The 20,546-nt window shown below is 44.4% G+C and overlaps 1 protein-coding gene across 3 annotated transcripts in view; it reads right to left on the reverse strand.

Moving 5' to 3' along the window:
- Positions 1-20,546, reverse strand: part of sec31b (SEC31 homolog B, COPII coat complex component) — a 90,876-nt gene that overhangs the window by 19,606 nt on the left and 50,724 nt on the right. For 2 of the 3 annotated variants that reach the window (XM_080215899.1, XM_080215900.1), the window contains exons 17-23: positions 19,006-19,151; positions 17,266-17,439; positions 15,743-15,928; positions 14,802-15,003; positions 11,612-12,016; positions 4,666-4,704; positions 2,835-2,893 (exon numbers count right to left, since the gene is read on the reverse strand). In XM_080215899.1, coding sequence (XP_080072025.1) covers positions 2,835-2,893; positions 4,666-4,704; positions 11,612-12,016; positions 14,802-15,003; positions 15,743-15,928; positions 17,266-17,439; positions 19,006-19,151 — 1,211 coding nt within the window. The remainder of the gene's footprint in view (positions 1-2,834; positions 2,894-4,665; positions 4,705-11,611; positions 12,017-14,801; positions 15,004-15,742; positions 15,929-17,265; positions 17,440-19,005; positions 19,152-20,546) is intronic. The other variant, XM_080215901.1, reaches the window with a different exon arrangement.

Consider the following 20,546-nt stretch of genomic DNA (forward strand, 5'->3'; position numbering starts at 1 on the left):
CTTCCTTTAAGATTTGGGATTTTAGAAGTGTTTGATTTGATCCTGATTTGTTGAGGTTAGTTCATAGGTAAACATTTACATAAGGCACCTGATCATTCCAAATCAAGGCAGCACTCCCTCTGGAACTCCAGCTTCCTCCCAAAACAGACAGTTCTTTATCCATGCTGGTTATTCCAATCTTTCCTCCAATTCATGCAGACCCAATAAAAATAAGGATGGGTAATCACTGCTATTCCTGCCAGTCAATATTTTGAGAATGAATTTAAAACTTATTCTTCTATCCAAACTCACTCTTTCCCTCATTTTTTTGAAATTCCCTATCGGGTTGATTCATTGCTTGTTCCTTTAGATCGAAGCTCAGCAATTCTGGAACACTGCTAACGTTCACAGTTCAACTTCCACTAGCTTGTGAATGCCCACATTTCCTCTTACTTTCCTACGTGCTTACGTTTCCCACATGATGCTGGAAGTGAAAACGTACAGCATGCTTAAAGTAAAACCAGCACAGGATCATTGTTTCAGGGAAGGAATACATGGCGTTTCCTTTCTGAACTAAAGGGAATCTGGGATTTTGTCAGCCACATTTCAGGAATCTGCTCTCCATCTTTAGAATTTGGTACATGGTTTACAGTGAAATCTGGTTTCTAGTTACACAGGGCTTTAGAACTTGCGTCAGATGTTCTGGGAATGTCTTCCACTAAGACAGCATGTCAATGGCCTTGACCTGGAACACAGTAAGAAGTCTGACAACACCAGATTTAAGTCCAACCGATCTATTTGATAGTAAACTCACAAGCTTTTGAGGTTTACCTCTTCGTCAGGTGAATGACCTGACTTAAACCTGGTGTTGTCAGACTTCTTTCTGTGTTTACCCCAGTCCAATGCTGGCATCTCCACATCTTAACCTGGAACATCAGACTGCCTTGGCAACCTTGTCTCAGAGTCAGAAGGTCATGCATACATAAGCACCACTGGGGTGGCATGATGGCACAATGGCTAGCACTGCTGCTCCACAGCGCCAGGGACCCCGGTTCGATTCCTGGCTTGGGTCACTGTCTGCGTGGAGTTTGCATGGTCTCCCCATGTCTGCATGGGCTTCCTCCGGTTTCCTCCCACAGTCCAAAGACGTGAAGGTTAGGTGAATTGGCCGTGCTAAATTCTTCCTCAGCGTACCCAGAGTGTGGCGACTAAGGGATTTTCACACCAACTTCATTGCAGTGTGAATGTAAGCCTATTTGTGACTAATGTATAAATAAAACTTAAACTTGACCACATAATATGGCTGACAGCACAGCACTGAAGGAGTGCCCCTTTTTCAGATAAAGCATGACATCTCTGCTCCCTCAGAGATTGGCATCCTACAGCGCACAGCAGGAGAGCTCCCCTGATGTTTCAGCCAACATTCACCCCTCAACCAGCATCATGACTCTTGACTGTTTAGCTCATTGTTGTGTGTAGAAATCTTGACTTGGGGAAATTAGCTGCTGCAGTTTCCTACATTGCGACAGTGGCCACATTTGAAAAGCGTGCTATCAGATGTCATGGCACTACATAAATGCAAGCTATTTCATTCTTTATTGGCCTGAATCAGCTCAGATTCTCTTCTATTCTTTTAAGTTTCGGAGCTTCTTGCACATTGGACTTTCCTGGCTTCTCAAGAAATAAATAGAGCACACTGAATGTTTTTAACAAGGTATCTAATTCCCAGACGGGGATTGGTTTAACTCGGTTGGCTGGTTTGTGAAGCACAGCGACGCTAACAGCGTGAGTTCAATTCCCATACCGGCTAAGGCTGGTATGTTCTCAACCTTGCCTCTCGCCAGAGGTGATCCTCAGATTAAATCACCACCAGTCAGCCCATGGTCATCTGGGACGATGGTGACTTTATCTTTAGTTCCTCCTGATCTGGTAGTCTCCCAGATACATGGGGAGACTTGGAAGATATTAAATGATAGCATGTAAGTTTTCCAAGAACAAAGGTCAGCTTTACACAATCTCAAAAGACGCACACAAAGGGTGAAGATGTAAGAAGCTAGATGCTAAAAGGATGCTTCACCAATAGGGGAAGACCTAGAACTGGGGACACAGTTTCCAAGTAAGGAGGTCTCCCATTTAAGAAAGCGATGAGGAGAAATTTCTTCTGTCAGCGAATCATAGAATCCCTACAGTGCAGAAGGAGGCCGTTCTGCCCATTGAGCCTGCATTGGAAACAATCCCACCCAAGCCCTATCTCCTTAACTCCACATATTTACCCTTCTAGTCCCCCTGACACTAAGGGGCAATTTAGTACAGTCAATCCACCTAACCTGCACACCTTTGGACACCAAGAAGCAATTTAACATGGCCAATCCACCTAACCCAGTATCTTGGGATACTAACAAGCAATTTAGCATCGCCAATCCACCTAACTTTCACATCGCTGGACATTAAGGGGGAATTTTAGCATGGCCAATCCTCCTAATCTACTTATTTTGGGAAACTAAGGATAATTTATCATGGCAAATCCATCTAACTCATACATCTTTGGAGGAAACTGGAGCACCCAGAGGAAACTCCTGGAGACACAGTGAGAAATGTGCAAACCCGAGGCTCGAATTGAACCCAGGTCCTGTGCTGTGAGGCAGCAGTGCTAACCACCGTGCTGGCCAAAAACAGATCAGCAATTCACATTTTAATAACATACTTCATTCAGTCAACCAGATGAGAAACATCACTTGTAAGACAACACAGCTCTGGGGTGATAAACTGAAGGTGGAGCTCGTGTGCAAAGGAAGGGGATCAGATCGATCAGGCCCAACTGTGGTTGTGTGATAAGTAAGAATGCGTAAACTTACCATTTTCTTTCTTTGCCCAGCCCGTACTGCTGGAGGATCATTCCAACCATCCTGGAACCCTAGTTGAAGTAAATAACATGAGACTGTGTATATGGAAAGAGATCTCGTGTGTCACACTGCTGACAAAGATGCTTTTTTTCAAAATATGAAAAAAAGGCAAGACTGCAATCGCGTCAATACTATTACACCGAGCTCAGTAAAAATATTATTGCTTTTTACATGAAGAAGCCAACATAGCAAAGCTTCAACATTTTAACGCTTTCAGTCACAGTTCCCCCCCCCACTCATGGTACCAGAGGGCTCTTTGGTATAATCTACCCCCAGGGCTCCTTGATTGAATCTTTGAAAAGCATTCGGTTGGGCATAATGATATATTTAAGGTTTTCCGTTGCTGCCCCTGTACCTTCAATGCATTGTTTGATGTACAGTCATAACCTCAAGATGAATCTCAGCAGGAACAACCTTTCATCACAAAGTCTGCAACCTTACCACAAGAGGTCAGCTGAAGCCCACAATGGACCACCCATTAATTGCTATGTTATTAGTACAAGTTTTCTGGAGTGTTGTTCAGTATTTTCATCATCAATAACCCCCATGGGTCAGTTTTCACCCACCCCCTGCCCCAAACCTATCAGCTTGTGCTGAAAACATTATGGCTATTTCACATGGAACTTGGTGGCCAGTTACTGAACAAAAAGCGACAATTCATTTGCCTATCCGAGCAGGGATTAGCACAGAATAAAGCTCTGGGCTGACCATTCCCTTGAGGAGCTCTGCTGTCTGGATTAAGCCACTCATTTGCATTTATTAACACGATCACTTAATGCCATCAGCGGGGAACACCTTGGTGCATGAGAAGCCCACTTCACCCAGTGTGGATGGGGAGTCCACACCTCTCATGCAGGGAAAGGCACGGGTTTTGATGTGTTCTCCCAATGGCAAAAGGAAAATGGCAGTGCGGCACTAAGATTCAACCCAAGCAGCTCTTGCACACAGCCTACCGTTTGCTCACAGGTAGGATACACAGAGCTTACGTCTAGGTCACCTGCCTAAGAAATCAGGAAATGAAAAGTTTATAGAACCTAATTTAGGGGGAGGGGGGTCAAAAGTAAGGAAAAATAACAAAAAGGTTAACAAAAAAGAACAAGGGACGGCAGAGGTTAACACTGCGGCCTCACAGCACCATTGACCCAGGTTCGAATCCGGTCTCAGGTAACTGTCTGCGTGGAGTTTGCATGTTCTCCCCGTGTCTGCGTGGGTTTCCTGCCACAATCCAAAGGTGTGTGGGTTCGGTGTATTGGTTATGTTAAATCAGGAATATTGGCTGGGTAAGTAAGTGGGGTTATGGGAATGGGGATTGTCATCGGTGCAGGCTCAGAGCCGAATGGCCTCTTTCTGCAGATATAAGTCTGTAGGGATTCTATGAATAACGTCACTCAATGAAAAACCCCCTCATTCAGTACATTGGTCCAACATCATTAATGAATCCCAGCTCACGTTGTTAGCTGCAAAAGCAACTTCAAGTCAGTCTTTAAAAAAAAACACACCAATCAAGAAATTGAACTTTTAAAAAATACACACATAAATTAAACAAAGGAACATCAGTGTTCTTCATACTGTAAGAGATCTAATATCAGTTTATAGCTTAATCTTTGAATTATACAGAAGAACCATTTTTGTAAGAAAAGGACTAAAAACAGATGTGAAAAATCTAAAAGATCTCAGATCTGTGAAAAGAGGTACAGGCCATGAAGAACACTAGCGTTTTAGTAGAACAATCATCATACAAGGCTAGCTGATCCAGCCAGGACACTTGTTATTATCCTTTCACCTGATGCACAAGAGCGGTTTTGTAGCCATGGAAGGAATCCTGAAAAACCAAAGAATACAGGGAGGTTCTATGGATAATCGAAATAACACTCAACAAACTACACACAAGTAGATAAATACTAATTCAGCTAACTATTTATCTTAGAACAAGTTGGCTATTCTCCTTAGTGTTTACCAAGAAGCAGAGCATATCGCAAAGAACACCAATCCTTGCAGCTTACATCCACAAGTTGTCATCCTTTACCATCATGCAATACAGGGAGGTACATGCAGCACTGCCTCTTCTTAAACAGAATTGACACTTACACCTGAGCAGAAGCGGCACATCAATCCAACAGAAATAAATAGCGCTAGCCAATGGTGGGGGAACCAAACAGTCAAACTTGTGCACAGATCAAAACGGGAACCCAACAGGCGAACTCCAGGGCAGCTGACAGGGATTGCAAACAATCTCCCTGGCCTTGCTGTCAAATATTAAAAACCTGTGACCCTCGCTCTTTAAACAATTGGATTGTTCAGCTATTTTGCAGCCTTGTTAACACTGTTGGACCCGAGTTGATATACTAAATCCTCTTGAAACGGTAGAATCTATTGCACACCTTCCGTAGACCAGATTGACAGCACTAGAAAACTCCTTCTTAGATAAAGAGGGACTACAGCATGAGGTAATCTGCAATCATAGATAAATCAGGGTTACATTTAATAAACTGACACAAGGTGAGCAAGGCAGTTTTGTTATATGCATGCTAATTCTAAATAACTGCATGATGGCAACATAAAGCAGTGCCAGATTTTGCAAAAATAGACAATAATGATATGGATCAGACTTACATTTACTTATATTTATTAGTGTCACAAGTAGGCTTATGTTAACACTGCAATGAAGTTACTGTGAAATTCCCCTAGTCGCCACACTCTGGCACCTGTTCGGGCACACTGAAAGAGAATTTAGCATGGCCAATGCACCCTAACCAGCACGTCTTTTAGACTGTGGGAGGAAACCACCCAGAGGAATGCCATGCAGACACAGGGAGAACGCGCAGACTTTGCAGAGTGACCCAAGGCTGGAATTGAAGCCGGGCCCCTGGTGCTGTGCTAACCACTGTGCCACCATACTACCCCTTGTGGATAAGACTAAGTGTTCCCTATACTAGTTCATTCTAAGGATCTCAGCCAACTTATCCCAGCAATATCAGAGACATGTTGGCTAAATAGTGATAAAGAGGTTATAATTGCATGGTGGAAAGTAGATCATGTCTTGTGAACTAGATATTGTTAAGATTAGATTAGGAGAGCTGGGCCCAACTAGCACGATTATCTAACCACAAACTCCAACACCGAACAGTAAGGTTGTTTCATATCTTTCACTTTCCCCACTGAAGGTCTATTTATTTGTACTCCCCTTGGGAGCAGAAGGCACTTATGTTTAACATCTTAGGGATGTTGTCATCACCTTGTCCAAAGAGAACTTCATAAAGCATTGAACATGAATCTGGGATGGGATCCAGAGAAATGATATTGTTCCAAACACAGGAAACAGGAGCGGGAATAGGCCACTCTGCGCCTTGAGTCTGCTCTGGTATTCAAGTAGATTATAGTTGATCTTCCACCTCAGCGCCATTTTCCCACAAGACCGCCATATCTCTTAGTATCGAAGAATCCATCATAGAATCACAGAACCCTACAGTGCAGGAAGAGGCCCTTTGGCCCATCGGGTCTGCATCGAACACAATCCCACCCAGACTCTATCCCCATATCCCTACATATTTTACCCACTAATCCCACTAACCTATGCATCTCAGGACACTAAGGGACAATTTTTAGCATGGCCAATCAACCTAACCCACACATCTTTGGACTGTGGGAGGAAACCAGAGCACCTGGAGGAAACCCACACAAGGACACGAGGAGAATGTGCAGACAGTGACCTGAGCTGGGGAAACGAACCCTGGAGCTGTGAAGCAGCAGTGCTAACCACTGTGCTACCATGCCGTCTCTCTTGAATCGTCTTGAATATACGCAATGTCTGAGCCCCCTTAGCCCCTCAGGTAGGGAACTCCAAAGATTCACCGCCCTCTGAATAAAAAATGCCCCCTTTCCTTGGCCCTAAATGATCGACCTCTTATTCTGAATAATAATGAGTAATTTAGGACATTAATGAGTGGCTAGAATCCTATTTGCAATGCTCATCAAACATTTTTGATGCAATCCATCAACCCTCCATGCTCCAGTAATCTACAAGTACATTTACAGTCAACTCCAAATGTAGAGATCCTCAGTGAAACATAATACATGAATGAGTATAACCTGATATGTTGCACTCGCAAGTCTAACTGCAACAAAGTCTACCTCTTCTCTACACATATACATTAATGGAGACTCTAAAGTAATTAAATAACAAATGGTAATGGTTACAATAAAATGTGAATAGATGGCCCAGTGAAATATTATGGTGTGTAAGAATGCGAGCAAGAACCTAAAACAATCTGCAATTCAACAGGTTGTAACAGCGGTGATTGTAGAGGTGGTGATGGTCTAATTATCACTACACTGTTAACCCAGAAACTCAGTTCATGTTCTGGAGACCCGGATTCGAATCCAGCCACGGCAAATGGTGGAATCTGAATTCAATAAAAAATATCAGGAATTAAGAATCTACTGATGACCATGAAACCATTGTCAATTATCTCAAAAACCCATCTGGTTCACTAATGCCCTTTGAAGAAGGAAATCTGCTATCCTTACCTGGTCTGACCTACATGTGACTCCAGAGCCACAGCAACGTGGTTGACTGTCAACTGCCCTCTGAAACGGCCCAGTTCAAGAGCAACTAGGGATGGGCAATAAATGCTGGCCAGCCAGCAGCACCCACGTCCCGTGAATGAATAAATAAAAAAAAAGTTCCTAGCTATGACTTGAGTTTTGCACAATTTCATTCGAAGGCTTGACAGTGGTACAGCATGTTCCTTGTATTCCACGTAATGTTTCACAGGGCATGTTAACCCCCTCCCCCACCTCCTACCCAGGGTAGATCAATCCTACTTCTCGACTGGATTTTGGTGGGTTGATGTAAACCCTGGCAGAGTTGCCCCATTCCAGGGCCTGGAAATTTTGAAGCTGCTGCAGGTCTCAGGTTTCGATGACTGGGAAATTCTGGCCACCAAAGATCAGGAGGCTCGGACTGAATGGAAAATTTCCAGAAGAACAAGAAAAAATAATAATTGTGCCATGCCTGCAGATTATCTGCCTTCCCCTATGACATTTATGGGGATTCAGAGGAAGGTTACATCAGGTTTTTGTGGGCAGCCACTCAGCGGTCTGAAGAGAAATGAAGGCAAGGGGCTGTAAACAATCTTCCACTTGCTTCAATCTGGCCTGTATCTTCAAAATCAAATCCCAGAGTAACACTGAAGGGGAACAATCCAAACAACCTAGGCACTGGCTCCTTTTTAATAAATTTTGAGCCCGCAGAACATCAAAGTTGCATGGCTAAAAGGACAATACTGGTCTATCTTGAATGAACGAGATCTTGCCATAGAATCCCTATAGTGCAGAAGGAAGTCATTTGGCCCACTGAGTCTGCATTGATTCTCAGACTCCGATTTTCACCAAGAATAACCATGAAACAAAAGTTATCAACATACCTGGCTTTAATCACTCATGGTTCAACAACCAGGTGAATTTTAATATGTTGATCTACAATCCATGGCTTTTTGCAATAATTATAATAATCGCAAATATGTCACAATTAAAATGTGCTCTGGCAAAATAATAGCATCAATCATAATTAAATTTGCATGGTCAACTGAGATGATGAACGCTGACACGATAGGTTTGTGTATCAATATGCCACAGAACAGTAGGATGCACAACTTCATCAGTAACTCTTTGAAATGCAAGTTCACAATCTTGCCCAAAGATCGTTCTCGACAAGGAGAGAGAGGAGAATGCAGACTCATCCTACGGTTCAATTAACAAGAGCCGGTACAAAGACATACTGGCAGAAGACTAGGGTCAGGGATTTGTGTGATCTCAGCTTAGAGCTTAGCGTTAATACAGAGGGATTCGTATAATTTTATTAAGTGCCCTAACAAGAACTGAGCACGAGAGATCAAATTAAAAAAGTGTTTGAAATGCGAATCTATCAGACAATATATTCAGGTACGTTGTGAAGCATTTCATTCCCACTTTTGATCCAACATTCAGGATACACAGCTCGCAGCGACAGGCAGTATCATCGAACCAAAGAATCACGCAGCCCAGAAGAGGCCTTCTGCCCATCGCGTCCGCACCGACATATAGGAAACACCTGCTTTCCCACATAACCCATTTACCAGCACTTGGCCCAGAGCCTTGAATGTTATGAAGTGCTCATCCAGATACTTTTTAAAGGTTATGAGGCAACCCACCTCTACCACTCTCCCAGGCAGTGCATTCCAGACGCTCACCACCCTCTGGGTTAGAAAGCTTTTCCTCATATCCCCCCAAACCTCCTGCCCCTCACCTTGAGTACATATTCCCTTGTGACTGACTTTCAACTAAGGGGAACAGCTGCTCCTTATCCACACTGTCCATGCTCCTCATAATCTTGTACCCTCAATCAGGTCACTCCTCAGTCTTCTCTGTTCCAAAGAAAACAGGCCAAGCCTACCCAACCTCTCTTTATAACTTAAATGTCCCATCCCAGGCAGCATCCTGGTAAATGACCTCTGCACCTCCTCCACCGCAATCACATCCCTCCGATTATGTGGTGACCAGAACTGCACACAGTACTCCAGCTGTGGCCTCACCAAAGTTTTATACAATTCCAACATTTATAGAATCATAGAATGCGACAGTGCAGAAGGGGGCCATTCGGCTCTTCAAGTCTGCATGGACCACAATCTCACCCAGGCGCTATCTCCACAACACCATGCATTTCCCCAAGCCAGTCCCCCTGACACGAAGGCAAAATTTAGCATGGCCAATCCACCTAACCTGCACATCTTTGGACTGTGGTAGGAAACTGAAGCATCTGGAGGAAACCCATGCACACGTGGGGAGAATGTGCAGACTCCACACAGTGACCCAAGCCAGGGAGTGCTAACCACTGTGCCACCATGCCACCTGGGTACATATCTCCCAGAGATGCATAATATCATTCCCAAATCAACCTACAGGAAATGTACAGGAATCATTCACCCTCTGCCTCTCAGTGACGACGTTTGGGCCTTCACTGGGTATCTCACACACTTGCATCTGAAACCTGATGGAGTGGAGGGGAAAGGGGAAATGTAAATTTATTCCCAGGGCTCCTACATGATGTTAAAAAATCAACTTCATATCTTATACTCCCATACTATCTTAGAAAGCTATTTCTGCGTGGCACAAATAATTCAACCAACGTGCTTATCGCAAACCTGGCTAAGAAACAATGTACAGTTTGGTGAAATCGCAGGGCTCATACTAACTTGGAAGAGTTAAGACAGTCAAGTCAATCTTGCTTGTATTAAGATTGCAGGAAGTCACCCTCAACTCCAGCTATCTTTCCCCCCTGTGTTAGCCGGGTAACATAACTTTCTCCAATCTCCACATCCATGCAATAACAGATGCTCCAAACTTATATGACGAGGAAATCATCGATTTCCAACAGCAGAGGAGACTTCACTTGGATGACTGGTAGGTGAGCCAAACCGTAGCCTCATGTACTGAAAACAAGTGCTGCAATCAAACTGACGAACTATAGGAAAGCATTCGAGGGAGATGGTGGCACGGTGGTAATGTCGCAATCCAAAGGCCCAGGCTAAGCCTCTGGGGACACGTGTTCAAATCCAAGTTAAATTCAATTCAAGACACCTGGAATTGAAAGCTAGTCGTGACCATCATCATAAAAATCCATCTGACTCACTTATGTCCTTTTGGGAAGGAAATTTAACACCCTTGCCTGGGTCTGGCAAAGTGATTGACTCTTAGCTGCCCTCTGCCATGTGTTGGCAAACCACTTAGCTCAAGGGCATTTAGGGATGAGCAACAAATGTTGCTGGCCTTGCCAGCGATGCCCACATCATGTAAAGACTGGTGATAACTCCACAGCATTCTTAGCTGCAGCAATTTAAAGTATGCATTAATCCAGGGATTAATCTGGTTTGATTTTGCAAATAAAACCATCCAGTCGGCTTCTCTCTAGGCTTCACAAGCCTTGCCATGCACAAGTGGTGTGAAGAACAACTTCCTATATATCCAAAGAGGTCCATGCAAAGCTAAAGACAAGCAAGACCACTATCCTTTAAACAGAATCACATCTGCCTTAAAGGTTAGGCGGCTCAGGAACAAGTGGAACTAGTTTTCAGAAGGAACAATTAATGAAGCTTTTTTTTTGCACCGTGTCCTCAACATTCCTGGCACCATTCACTATATGAGTCCGATGCTCCTCAGCCAAACACCGGGAGCGCTGGATAAGCAACTCATACTACAGAAAGGGAAACTGAGGGGAGAATAGAGGCAGCATATTCTCAGAAATGTTTACCATAAAATGTGACTTTGGGGGGGCATTGGGGGATGCAATGATACCTCAAAGTCATGCCTGCAAATTGCAGAACTATTAAATATTGTATGCTTTGCTCTTTTGCGATCTTTCACCCAGAAGATTACTCTTCTTTGCATAAACTGGGTGCAAAAGGCAAAGTGCTACGTTATTTGCTGTGTTCTTAAATTCAGATTTATACACCGCTTTTGGCTCTGCTGTGTACAAAGATGAATTAGTCAATTGTTCTTTGAAAACTAGCCCAGGTTTGGTGCATATGCATTTTATTTGTGCACTGATAACTGAACACCACCGGCTAGTCAGAAATATAACCCCGTGCAACCTTACAGCACGTTTTCAAATTTCATGCAAGGTGTGTAGCACGGATCCAATCAATGCATACGTCAAATAAGGCAGAGAACTTAGTGTCTATAGACTGAATTACCTGTTGACGGAGGAGGAGGAACGGTCGCAGGCGTGAACTGCTTGGAGGGGGGAGCTCCGGGGCCTCCTGTTCCAGTGGGGTGGGGAAAGGTAGGGTGAATGCCTGGTAGTGATGTAGGAGGGTGGGGCTGATGCTGATGGTGACCTGGGTATGTTAGCAGTGGCCCAGGCTGCGGCGTGTGGCTGGGTGGCAGCGGGTTCGAGGGCTGATAGGTTGGCATGGAGGCGGGGGTCATTAACGACGCTCCCGGCAAGGAGACGCCAGGCATAGTCGGACCGCTGAGAGAGGCTGTTGGTAAAGAGGGGCCAGTCAACCCTGAGCCTGGCAAAGGATTCTGAAGAGGATAGGTTGGGAGTCCACTTGGAGGAACCTTCGGCTGTCCAAAATTCTGGAATTGTGAAAAGCCTGGGATGGGGGGGGGGTGGGGAGAAGAAAAACATTAAAATAAATCCAAGTTTTAGCATTAACACAACATTTAATTTGTATTTATCTCTTTCTTATTTTGTTCCTCTCTCCTAATAATACCTTTCACATAAAATTTCAGTTTGAACTAAGGTTCAATGTTCCTGTGTTCAAACCTGAAAAGACAGTAGTGCATTTCTTTCTCTCTTATATTCTGCCCAAACTACAGGAGAATTGGCAGGAACACACCAAGCACCACTCAGATCTCTGTTAGTCCACACAGGCCAAACAACTCTGAACTTGGGAATGGAATGGAGAGGCGATGGCTAAGTGGTATTATTGCTAGACTATTATAGAAAGTCAGCTCATGTTTTGGGACCCGGGTTCGAATCGATGGTGGAATTTGAATTCAATAAATAAAGTTTAAAATTTATTTATTAAGAACAAGTAGGTTTTCATTAACACTGAAATGAAGTTACTGAGAAAATCCCCTAGTTGCCATACTCTAGTGTCTGTTCAGCTACATTCAGGGAGAATTTAGCATAGCCAATGCACCTAGCCAGCACGTCTTTTGGACTGAGAGAGGAAACTCATATAGACATGAGGAGAACGAGACAGTAACCCAAACTGAGAATCAAACTCAGGTACCTGGTGCCATGAGGCAGCAGTGCTAACTACTGTGCTACACCCTGAAATTAAGTATCTGAAATTAAGAATCTACTGATGAGCATGAAACCATTGTTGATTGTTGGAAAAACCCATCTGATTCACTAATGCCCTTTGGGGAAGAAAATCTGTCGTCCTTACCCAGTCTGGCCTACATGTCACTCCAGGGCCAATGTGTTTGACTCTCATCTGCCCTCCATGGCAACTGGGGATGGGCAATAAATGCTGGCCAGCCAGCGACACCCATGTCCCATGAATGAATAAAAAAAACTGGCAATTAAAATGCCTAAAACCTATGCAGTGCTTAGCACCAATAGCCTGCATTTACACAGTGCCTCAAATGTAAAATAACAGTAAAAAGACCTAAGGTGCTTCGCAAGAGGGTCAGCAAGACTTTCCACTGAGCTGTTTATTTGGACAGGTAGCCAAAGGGCATGTTAGAGGAGGAAAGGTTTCAGGGAGAGATTCCAGAGTCGGGGAGCCAGGCAACTGAAGGTACATCAACTGATAGTCAAACAGAGAAAACTGAGGATGTGCAAGAGGTCAGACACGAGAACTGGGGGAGCACAAAGATCTCAGAGGGTTGTAGGAGGTTACAGACCATAATACGTTGGAGTGGAAGAAGGCATTTGGCTCTTTGAGTCTGCTACACTATTCAGTGGGATCATGACTGACCCAGTATGATATTCCTCAACCCCATTTCCCACCTTATCCCCATGACCTATGATTCCCCTTACTGATTAGAAATCTGATTAGAAGCTACCTCATTACTTAGATATAATAATAAACCTCCACTGGGAATTAAGTTGCTGAATGAACCAATGTGTTTCCTAGAGTGCAAAGGACTAAAGTTTCAATAATCCTTTACTAATCTCTTGCCAACGGACTCATGACACAATGCACAAGGGACAACCTAACATGGCAGTCACTTTGACGCACCATCAACTGAGAGCTTGCAGTGTGAGGAAAATGCACATAAAACGGGTCAATGTAAAAGAAAATGAGTCATTTCAATCATGGAACACAGGAGGAGGTCTGGTTAAAGTCGCAGAGTAGGCACCAGGCTTTAATGTGCAGTTTCAAATTCAGTTGATACCGATGGGACGAGAGCTCCTTTGATCTGTGGATTTGATCAGGTCAACACGAATTGGGTCTCAACAATCTCAACCTTAGAGAATACGACTTAAAAATGGTCCCCACTGGCAACTGCACAATGAAACTAAAAGATGATAGCTGCGGGAAATAGAAAAGAATCCCTGATGTGGTGAGCTGAAATCTATTGTTGGCGAAGAGTAGAGATGCATGGCGTCCATATATGTGACTCATTACTGACACTGGCAACCAAAACCCAAATAAAAAATACCCAATACCTGAATGTACACATTGATTAACAATATTATTTCAAAAATATCAATTGCATTAACATTTAAAAAAAAATAGAATCCCCATAATGTAGAAGGAGGCCATTTGGCCCATCGATCTGCACCAACTATAATTCTGCCCAGGCCCTAGCCCCATAACCCCACATATTTACCCTATTAATCCTCTTGACATGAGGGGCAATTTAGCAAGGCCAATCCACCTAACTTACGCATCTTTGGAGTGTGGGAGGAAACCGGAGCACCCAGAGGAAACTCATGCAGACACGGGGAGAATGTGAAACTCCACAGACAGTGACATGAGGCCATAAATAACACGAATATATATCAAATGGTTACAACAGAGGCCCCCGCCATTTGGTCCATTGTGATCCTGCTAGCTCTTTGCAAGGGCGGTGCCACTTTCTCCCCTTCCCAAATAGCCCCCCAAATTTCTCCAATTCAGATCATGTTCATGTTGTGCGCGTATATGCACGTGCATACGTCGTGTATACGCTGTGTGCACATTGTGTACATATACACTGTATGTTTTTATACTATATATAACATTTTACACACTTAAAATTTTATACAGCAGTTAATTTATTGATATATAAACTTATTTCTCTCTCTCTCCACACGCCTTGACCGCCTGACCCCTTGCCCACCACCCACAATGCTGAGAAACTCATAATTTAACTTGACTAGTCACTGATTTTAAACAGGAACACGAGTGATCTGCTTTGACCTGTTAAACGGATTACCTGGTGCAGAGGCTGTGGTAGGATGTTGTGGATAGGTGGGACGAGGCGCTCCTGGTTTGGAATACATGTTGGTGGTGCTGCCAGCCATGCCTGGAGTGGGGAGGACATTTGCAGATGCGACTGGGACAGGCTGAGGAGTGAATACTGTCGGAGCAGAATGAGAGATTGGGGCCTGAGGACTAAAGCAGGGCTGATAGGGAGTCTGAGAAGACAAAATAAATTACTATTATTACAAGGGGGGGTAACCATGTTAGGCAGTTAACTGCTGCAAGTTTCATAACTGATTTCATTCATTCAGTGATGGCACGCGTCAACTTTTCAACAATATCATTTTAAAACCAGCAGACTTGCGGACAAGCAGACAAAGTAGCAAGCTTACTGAAACATATTTCTTTGACTATGCCAGACTTTTGGAGGTGTCTTATGCGAATACTGATGGGTATAAGGGAATGTAAGGCACGTTTGCCTCACGCAACTGGGAGGGAGTTAAGAGAGTGCGCTTTGCAGTTGAGAATAATTGCAGATCATTTACGCAGCAGGCACCAGGTCACTAACAGTAAGTGGCGCAAATATTGAAGAGGATAGGAGAATAAGTCAAGGACAGTATGGAATAAGCTGCAAATTTCACAGTACATGTCCAAAGTATATTGTTTTTGTCCATGCAGATTTTTCTATTTGCTCCATCGATGGTTGGTGGGAAGGATGCACGATGATACTGGACTTATAGTGACATATGCACTCAGCTAAAGCACAGGAAGGAAGAAGCATAAAAATGTGTACCACACACTGAATAGAATGCATGAAGAAGCAGCAACACTTGTGAATAGTAGGAAAGCACATACAGTGCAGGATAATAGTGCAGTCGCAGATCAGAATTGTAACAACAGGCATACTGAGTTGGTAAGAAGCTAAGTGAGAGACTCAGCCCTCGTGCTGCCTACCTGTTGGGGAGTCTGCTGGACTGGCCTCTGAGGTGGTGCCTGCTGAGCTGGAGTGGGAGCAGGAGTGGAAGTTGGACGCATACTCTTCGTCACAACCCGGGTAAAGGGGAACGTGGGGGGCTGCTGACCCACCATAGCTTCTCCCTGAGCGTGGAACAGTCGGTCACGGAGCTGGAGTATGGTAAACTGAAAGAGACAACGGTTCCTGTTTAGGTAAACGTACGGTAGACCAGAAATACAAAGGGTGGGATTTTAAAGTTGAGATCCCCATTTATATCCCATTAACTATGCACACCAGGAGTTAATGCCTGATAGTCCTCCCCACCAGGTTACATTGCCCATTCACATTTGTGAGTAAAGTATCCAATACTCACCAAGTCGAGTTGCTGGCGGACCAGCCTCATTCAGAACCCACCCTGCCAGCAGCATATCATAGGACCTGCCCCCAGGACTTGTTTTGATGTAGGAAGTGATCTTGATTCTCGCCACCCCTCCCTGGCGACAATCAAGTTCATGCCCATTATGGGTGGGAACCTGGTTTATATTCATTATATTGCACGGTGACACAGTGGTTAGCACTGCTGCCTCACAGCACCAGAGACTCGGGTTCAATTCCAGCCTCGGGTCACTGTCTGAGTGGAGTTTGTGCGTTCTCCCCCATATCTGCATGGGTTTCCTCTGGGTGCTCCAGTTTCCTCCCACAGTCCAAAAACGTGAGGGTTAAGTTGATTGGCCATGATAATTTGATTATAGTGTCAGGGGGATTAGCAGGGTAAACATGTGGGGTAATGGGAACAGGGCCTGGGTGGGATTGTGGTCGGTGCAGACTCGATGGGCTGAATGGCCACCTTTTGCACTGTAAGGATTGCATACATTGTATGTGCTCCTGTAAATAGGCCTTTAAAGAAGCTCCAGTAAACAACACAGGGACAGGAGTAGGGCCGTCAGTCCCTCAAGTCTTGTTTCCCCATTCAGTGAGATTAACAACACTCTCTGTTTCCTCGCTCCATTTATCTACTCTGATTCCGTGACCCTTCTGCACCCAGCAAAAACTCATTTTAAATTTTCAAGTTTTCCAATGACCGCGGCAGCTTTTTTGGAAGAAGACAGTGCCAGATTTTGACTTCCCTTTGTGTGAGGGGGATGCTTCCCAACATAATCCTAGAACAGGCTAACTTTGAATTTCTCCCTTACTGTGAAATCTTCCATCAGAGGAAATAGTTGCTGCTGAACTATCCGAGCAAATCATTTAACCATCTTAAAACACTCCAATTAGATTGCCCCTCAAGCACTGATACTCCATGAAATACAAGCCTAGCATGGGAGGAGATATGCTAATATTTCTGACTTCAAACTCACCTTCTACCGTTCCCCAACATCATCTTTTACATAATAATGCTTTAAGGTGTTTTGCATTGTAAGTACTTTGATTCTCCACTATGCATAAACGCTATAGAAAATTGGATACTTATATAATAGCCACAATACCTTTCTACAAATAGAAAAATAACGTGCAGACAAACCTGATCTGATGAAGTCGGGAGGTAGCTCATAGCTGCTTCCAAACTTCCTTGTGCGGCCAAGAGACTAGCATACTGCGTGAGCTTCTTCGCAAAGACTGGGCCCTCCGCTGCCATGTTTGTGCCCTGGAGTAACTCAATCGCTTTCTGCAAGATCATAATCTTTTCCACAAGGTCCTGATGGGAAAGAGACAAAATACAACTGAATCAATAAAACGTTCCCCATCAACTAAGTGTCAAGATGTGAAGATTAGGGGGATTAGCCATGGTAAATATGTCGGGTAATGGGGATAGGGTAGAGGAGCAGAGGGCCTGAGTAAGACTCTCTGTCAGAGAATTGATGCAGACTCGATGGGCCAAATGGCCTCCTTCTGCACTGAGGGGATTCTATGACTCAAAGAACAGTGTAAATTTCTATATTTCATTGGCAAGGTCCACATTTGCTGCCCATCCCTAGAGTGGCACAGTGATTAGCACTGCTGCCTCACAGCACCAGGGACCCTATTCGATTCCCAGCTGGGTACTGTGTGGAGTCTGCATGGGGTTCCTCTGGGTGAAACATAGAAAACAGGTACAGGAGTAGGCCATTTGGCCCCTCAAGCCTGCACCACCATTCAATACGATCATGGCTGATCATGCACTTTCAGTATCCCACTCCTGCTTTCTCTCCATACCCCTTGATCCCTTTAGCCACAAGGGCCACATCCAGTTCCCACTTCAACATATCTAACAAACTGACCCCAACAGCTTTCTGTGGTAGAGAATTCTACTGGTTCACAACTTTGAGTGAAGATGTTCTTCCTCATCTCAGTCCTGAATGGTTTACCCCTTATTCTTAGACTGTAACCCCTAGTTCTGCCCTTCCCCAACATCGGGAACATTCTTCCCGTGTCTAGCCCTGTCCAGTCCCTTCAGAATTTTATCTGTTTCTATGAGATCCCCTCTAGTTCTAGTGAGTACAGGCCCTCTCAATCTGGTCTGTCTTCATACATCAGTCCTGCCATTTCAGAAATCAGTTGGGTGCTCCAGTTTTCTCCCACAGTCCGAAAGATGTGCTGGTTAGGGTGCATTGGCCAGGCTAAATTCTCCCTCAGTGTACCCAAACAAGCGCTGGAGTGTGGCAACTACGGGATTTTCACAGTATCTCCATTGCAGCGTTTCTGTAATGTTTGTGATGCTAATAAATAGATTTAAGCTTAAACCATGTGTCTCCTCAGATATAGGGTGGTAAATGCAATGTATAAAATTTCGGATTTCAAATATAGGTAGGCTTTAAGCTCACCACAGTCAATTTTTTTTTATTCATTGTGGGACATGGGCGTCGCTGGCTGGCCCTGCATTTATTGCCCATCCCTAGTTGCCCTTGGAGGGCAGTTGAGAGTCAACCACATTGCTGTGGCTCTGGAGTCACATGTAGACTAGACCAGGTAAGGAGGGCAGATTTCCTTCCCTAAAGGACAATAGTGAACCAGATGGGATTTTCCGACAATGGTTGCACGGTTATCAGTAGATTCTTAATTCCAGATTATTTTATCGAATTCAAATCCCACCACCTGCCGTGGCGGGATTCGAACCCAGGTCCCCAGAACATTAGCTGAGTTTCTGGATTAATAATCTAGTGATAATATCATTAGCCCATCACCTCCCACCAACTCTACATTACCCACCATGCATTTAAATGCAGAATATGTATGTCAAACATAAACACAGCAATGCACGGAGATCTTAACGACCGGCTCCTACCTCTAGTGCGAGTGGAGTTGAACTTTCATGGGTTTTCACCCAACATTCTACCAGTTTCTCAACGTTTCCGGAACAGATGTAGCAAAGACATGCCTGCATGCACAGCTGCCCCCCGTTCTCTATTTCAAGGCGGGATCCTAGGGTATCTGAGGAAGGGATTCAACTTTGGTTAGTGAAGTGCAAAGACCTCCATTTTCAAACTTTTTTTTGGTGGATGAGGAACATGAGGGGTGAGGGGTCTTTACCCCTCATGCATGCTGTTAGTTTAACATGATTTTTAAAAATTTTAATAAGTTTTGTACCTCTGTAGTGTGTCAGCTATACTCAGGCAGTACTTGGTATTAAATGTCCCAGTAATAAGTATCAGTAAGAGTATAACAAGATGATAGTGTGAGATTTCACACGGCACGTTGGCTCAGTGGTTAGCACTGCTGCCTCACAGCTCCAGGGACCTGGGTTTGATTCCCAGGTTGGGTCACTGTCTGTGCGGAGGTTGCACATTCTCCTTGTGTCTGTGTTGGTTCCTCTGGGTGCTTTGGTTTCTTCCTGCAGTCCAAAGATGTGCAGGTTAGGTGGATTGGCCATGCTAAATTGCCCCTTAGTGTCCAAAGATGTACGGGTTAGGGGGATTATTGGGGTTATGGGTGCAATGCTTTGTCGTAGAATCACAGAATCCTACAGTGCAGAAGGAGGCCATTCAGCCCATCAAGCCCACACCAAAAACAATTCCATCCCAACCTTATCCCTATTTCCATGCATATTTACCCTGCTAATCCACCTGATACTCAGGGGCAATTTATCATGGCCAATCCACCTAACCCGCACATCTTTGGATTGTGGGAGGTAATCGGAGCACTCAGACGAAGTCCACACGGGGAGAATGTGCAGGTTCCACACAGAGAGTGACCTGAGACCAGAATTGAACCCAGGTCCCTGGTGCTGTGAGGCAGCAGTGCTAACCACTGTGCCACCCAGTCAGGTAGTCCACATTTGGAAGGACTGCTTGACTGGATGGGGGTGGCACGGTAGCATAGTGCAGCTTCTCAGTGCCAGGGATCTGGGTTTGATTCCTGGCTTGGGTCACTGTCTGTGTGGAGTTTACACATTCTCCTCATTTCTGCACGGGTTTCCTCCAGGTGCTCCAGTTTCCTCCCAGTTTGAATGGCATGTTGATTAGGTGCTTTGACCCGAACAGGTGCTGGACTGTGGTGACTAGGCAAATTTCACAGTAACTTCATTGTAGTGTTAATATAAGCCTTACTTGTGACGCTAATTAATAAACTTTAAACTTTAAGTACTTCTTGACTGGGAGGAGTGCTGGTGTTTACAAGATTGTCCTCGGCAATGGAAGGAATTCAAGTTACAAAGTGTGAGCTGTATTGCACAATAAAATTGTGTGCCAAGTGCATTTGCTTTTATTGTGTACAGGCAACACAATACATAAAATCTGCTGACTGGCAACAGGGAACACGTTCCACCAGCATAAAACGAATGGAAATTCAGGCCATTCCCAACACATAACAGTGCGGAGTGGGATAGAG

This window comes from Carcharhinus amblyrhynchos, chromosome 31, assembly GCF_965287045.1.
Source record: "Carcharhinus amblyrhynchos chromosome 31, sCarAmb.v2.hapA, whole genome shotgun sequence".
Classification (NCBI taxonomy): Eukaryota; Metazoa; Chordata; class Chondrichthyes; order Carcharhiniformes; family Carcharhinidae; genus Carcharhinus; species Carcharhinus amblyrhynchos.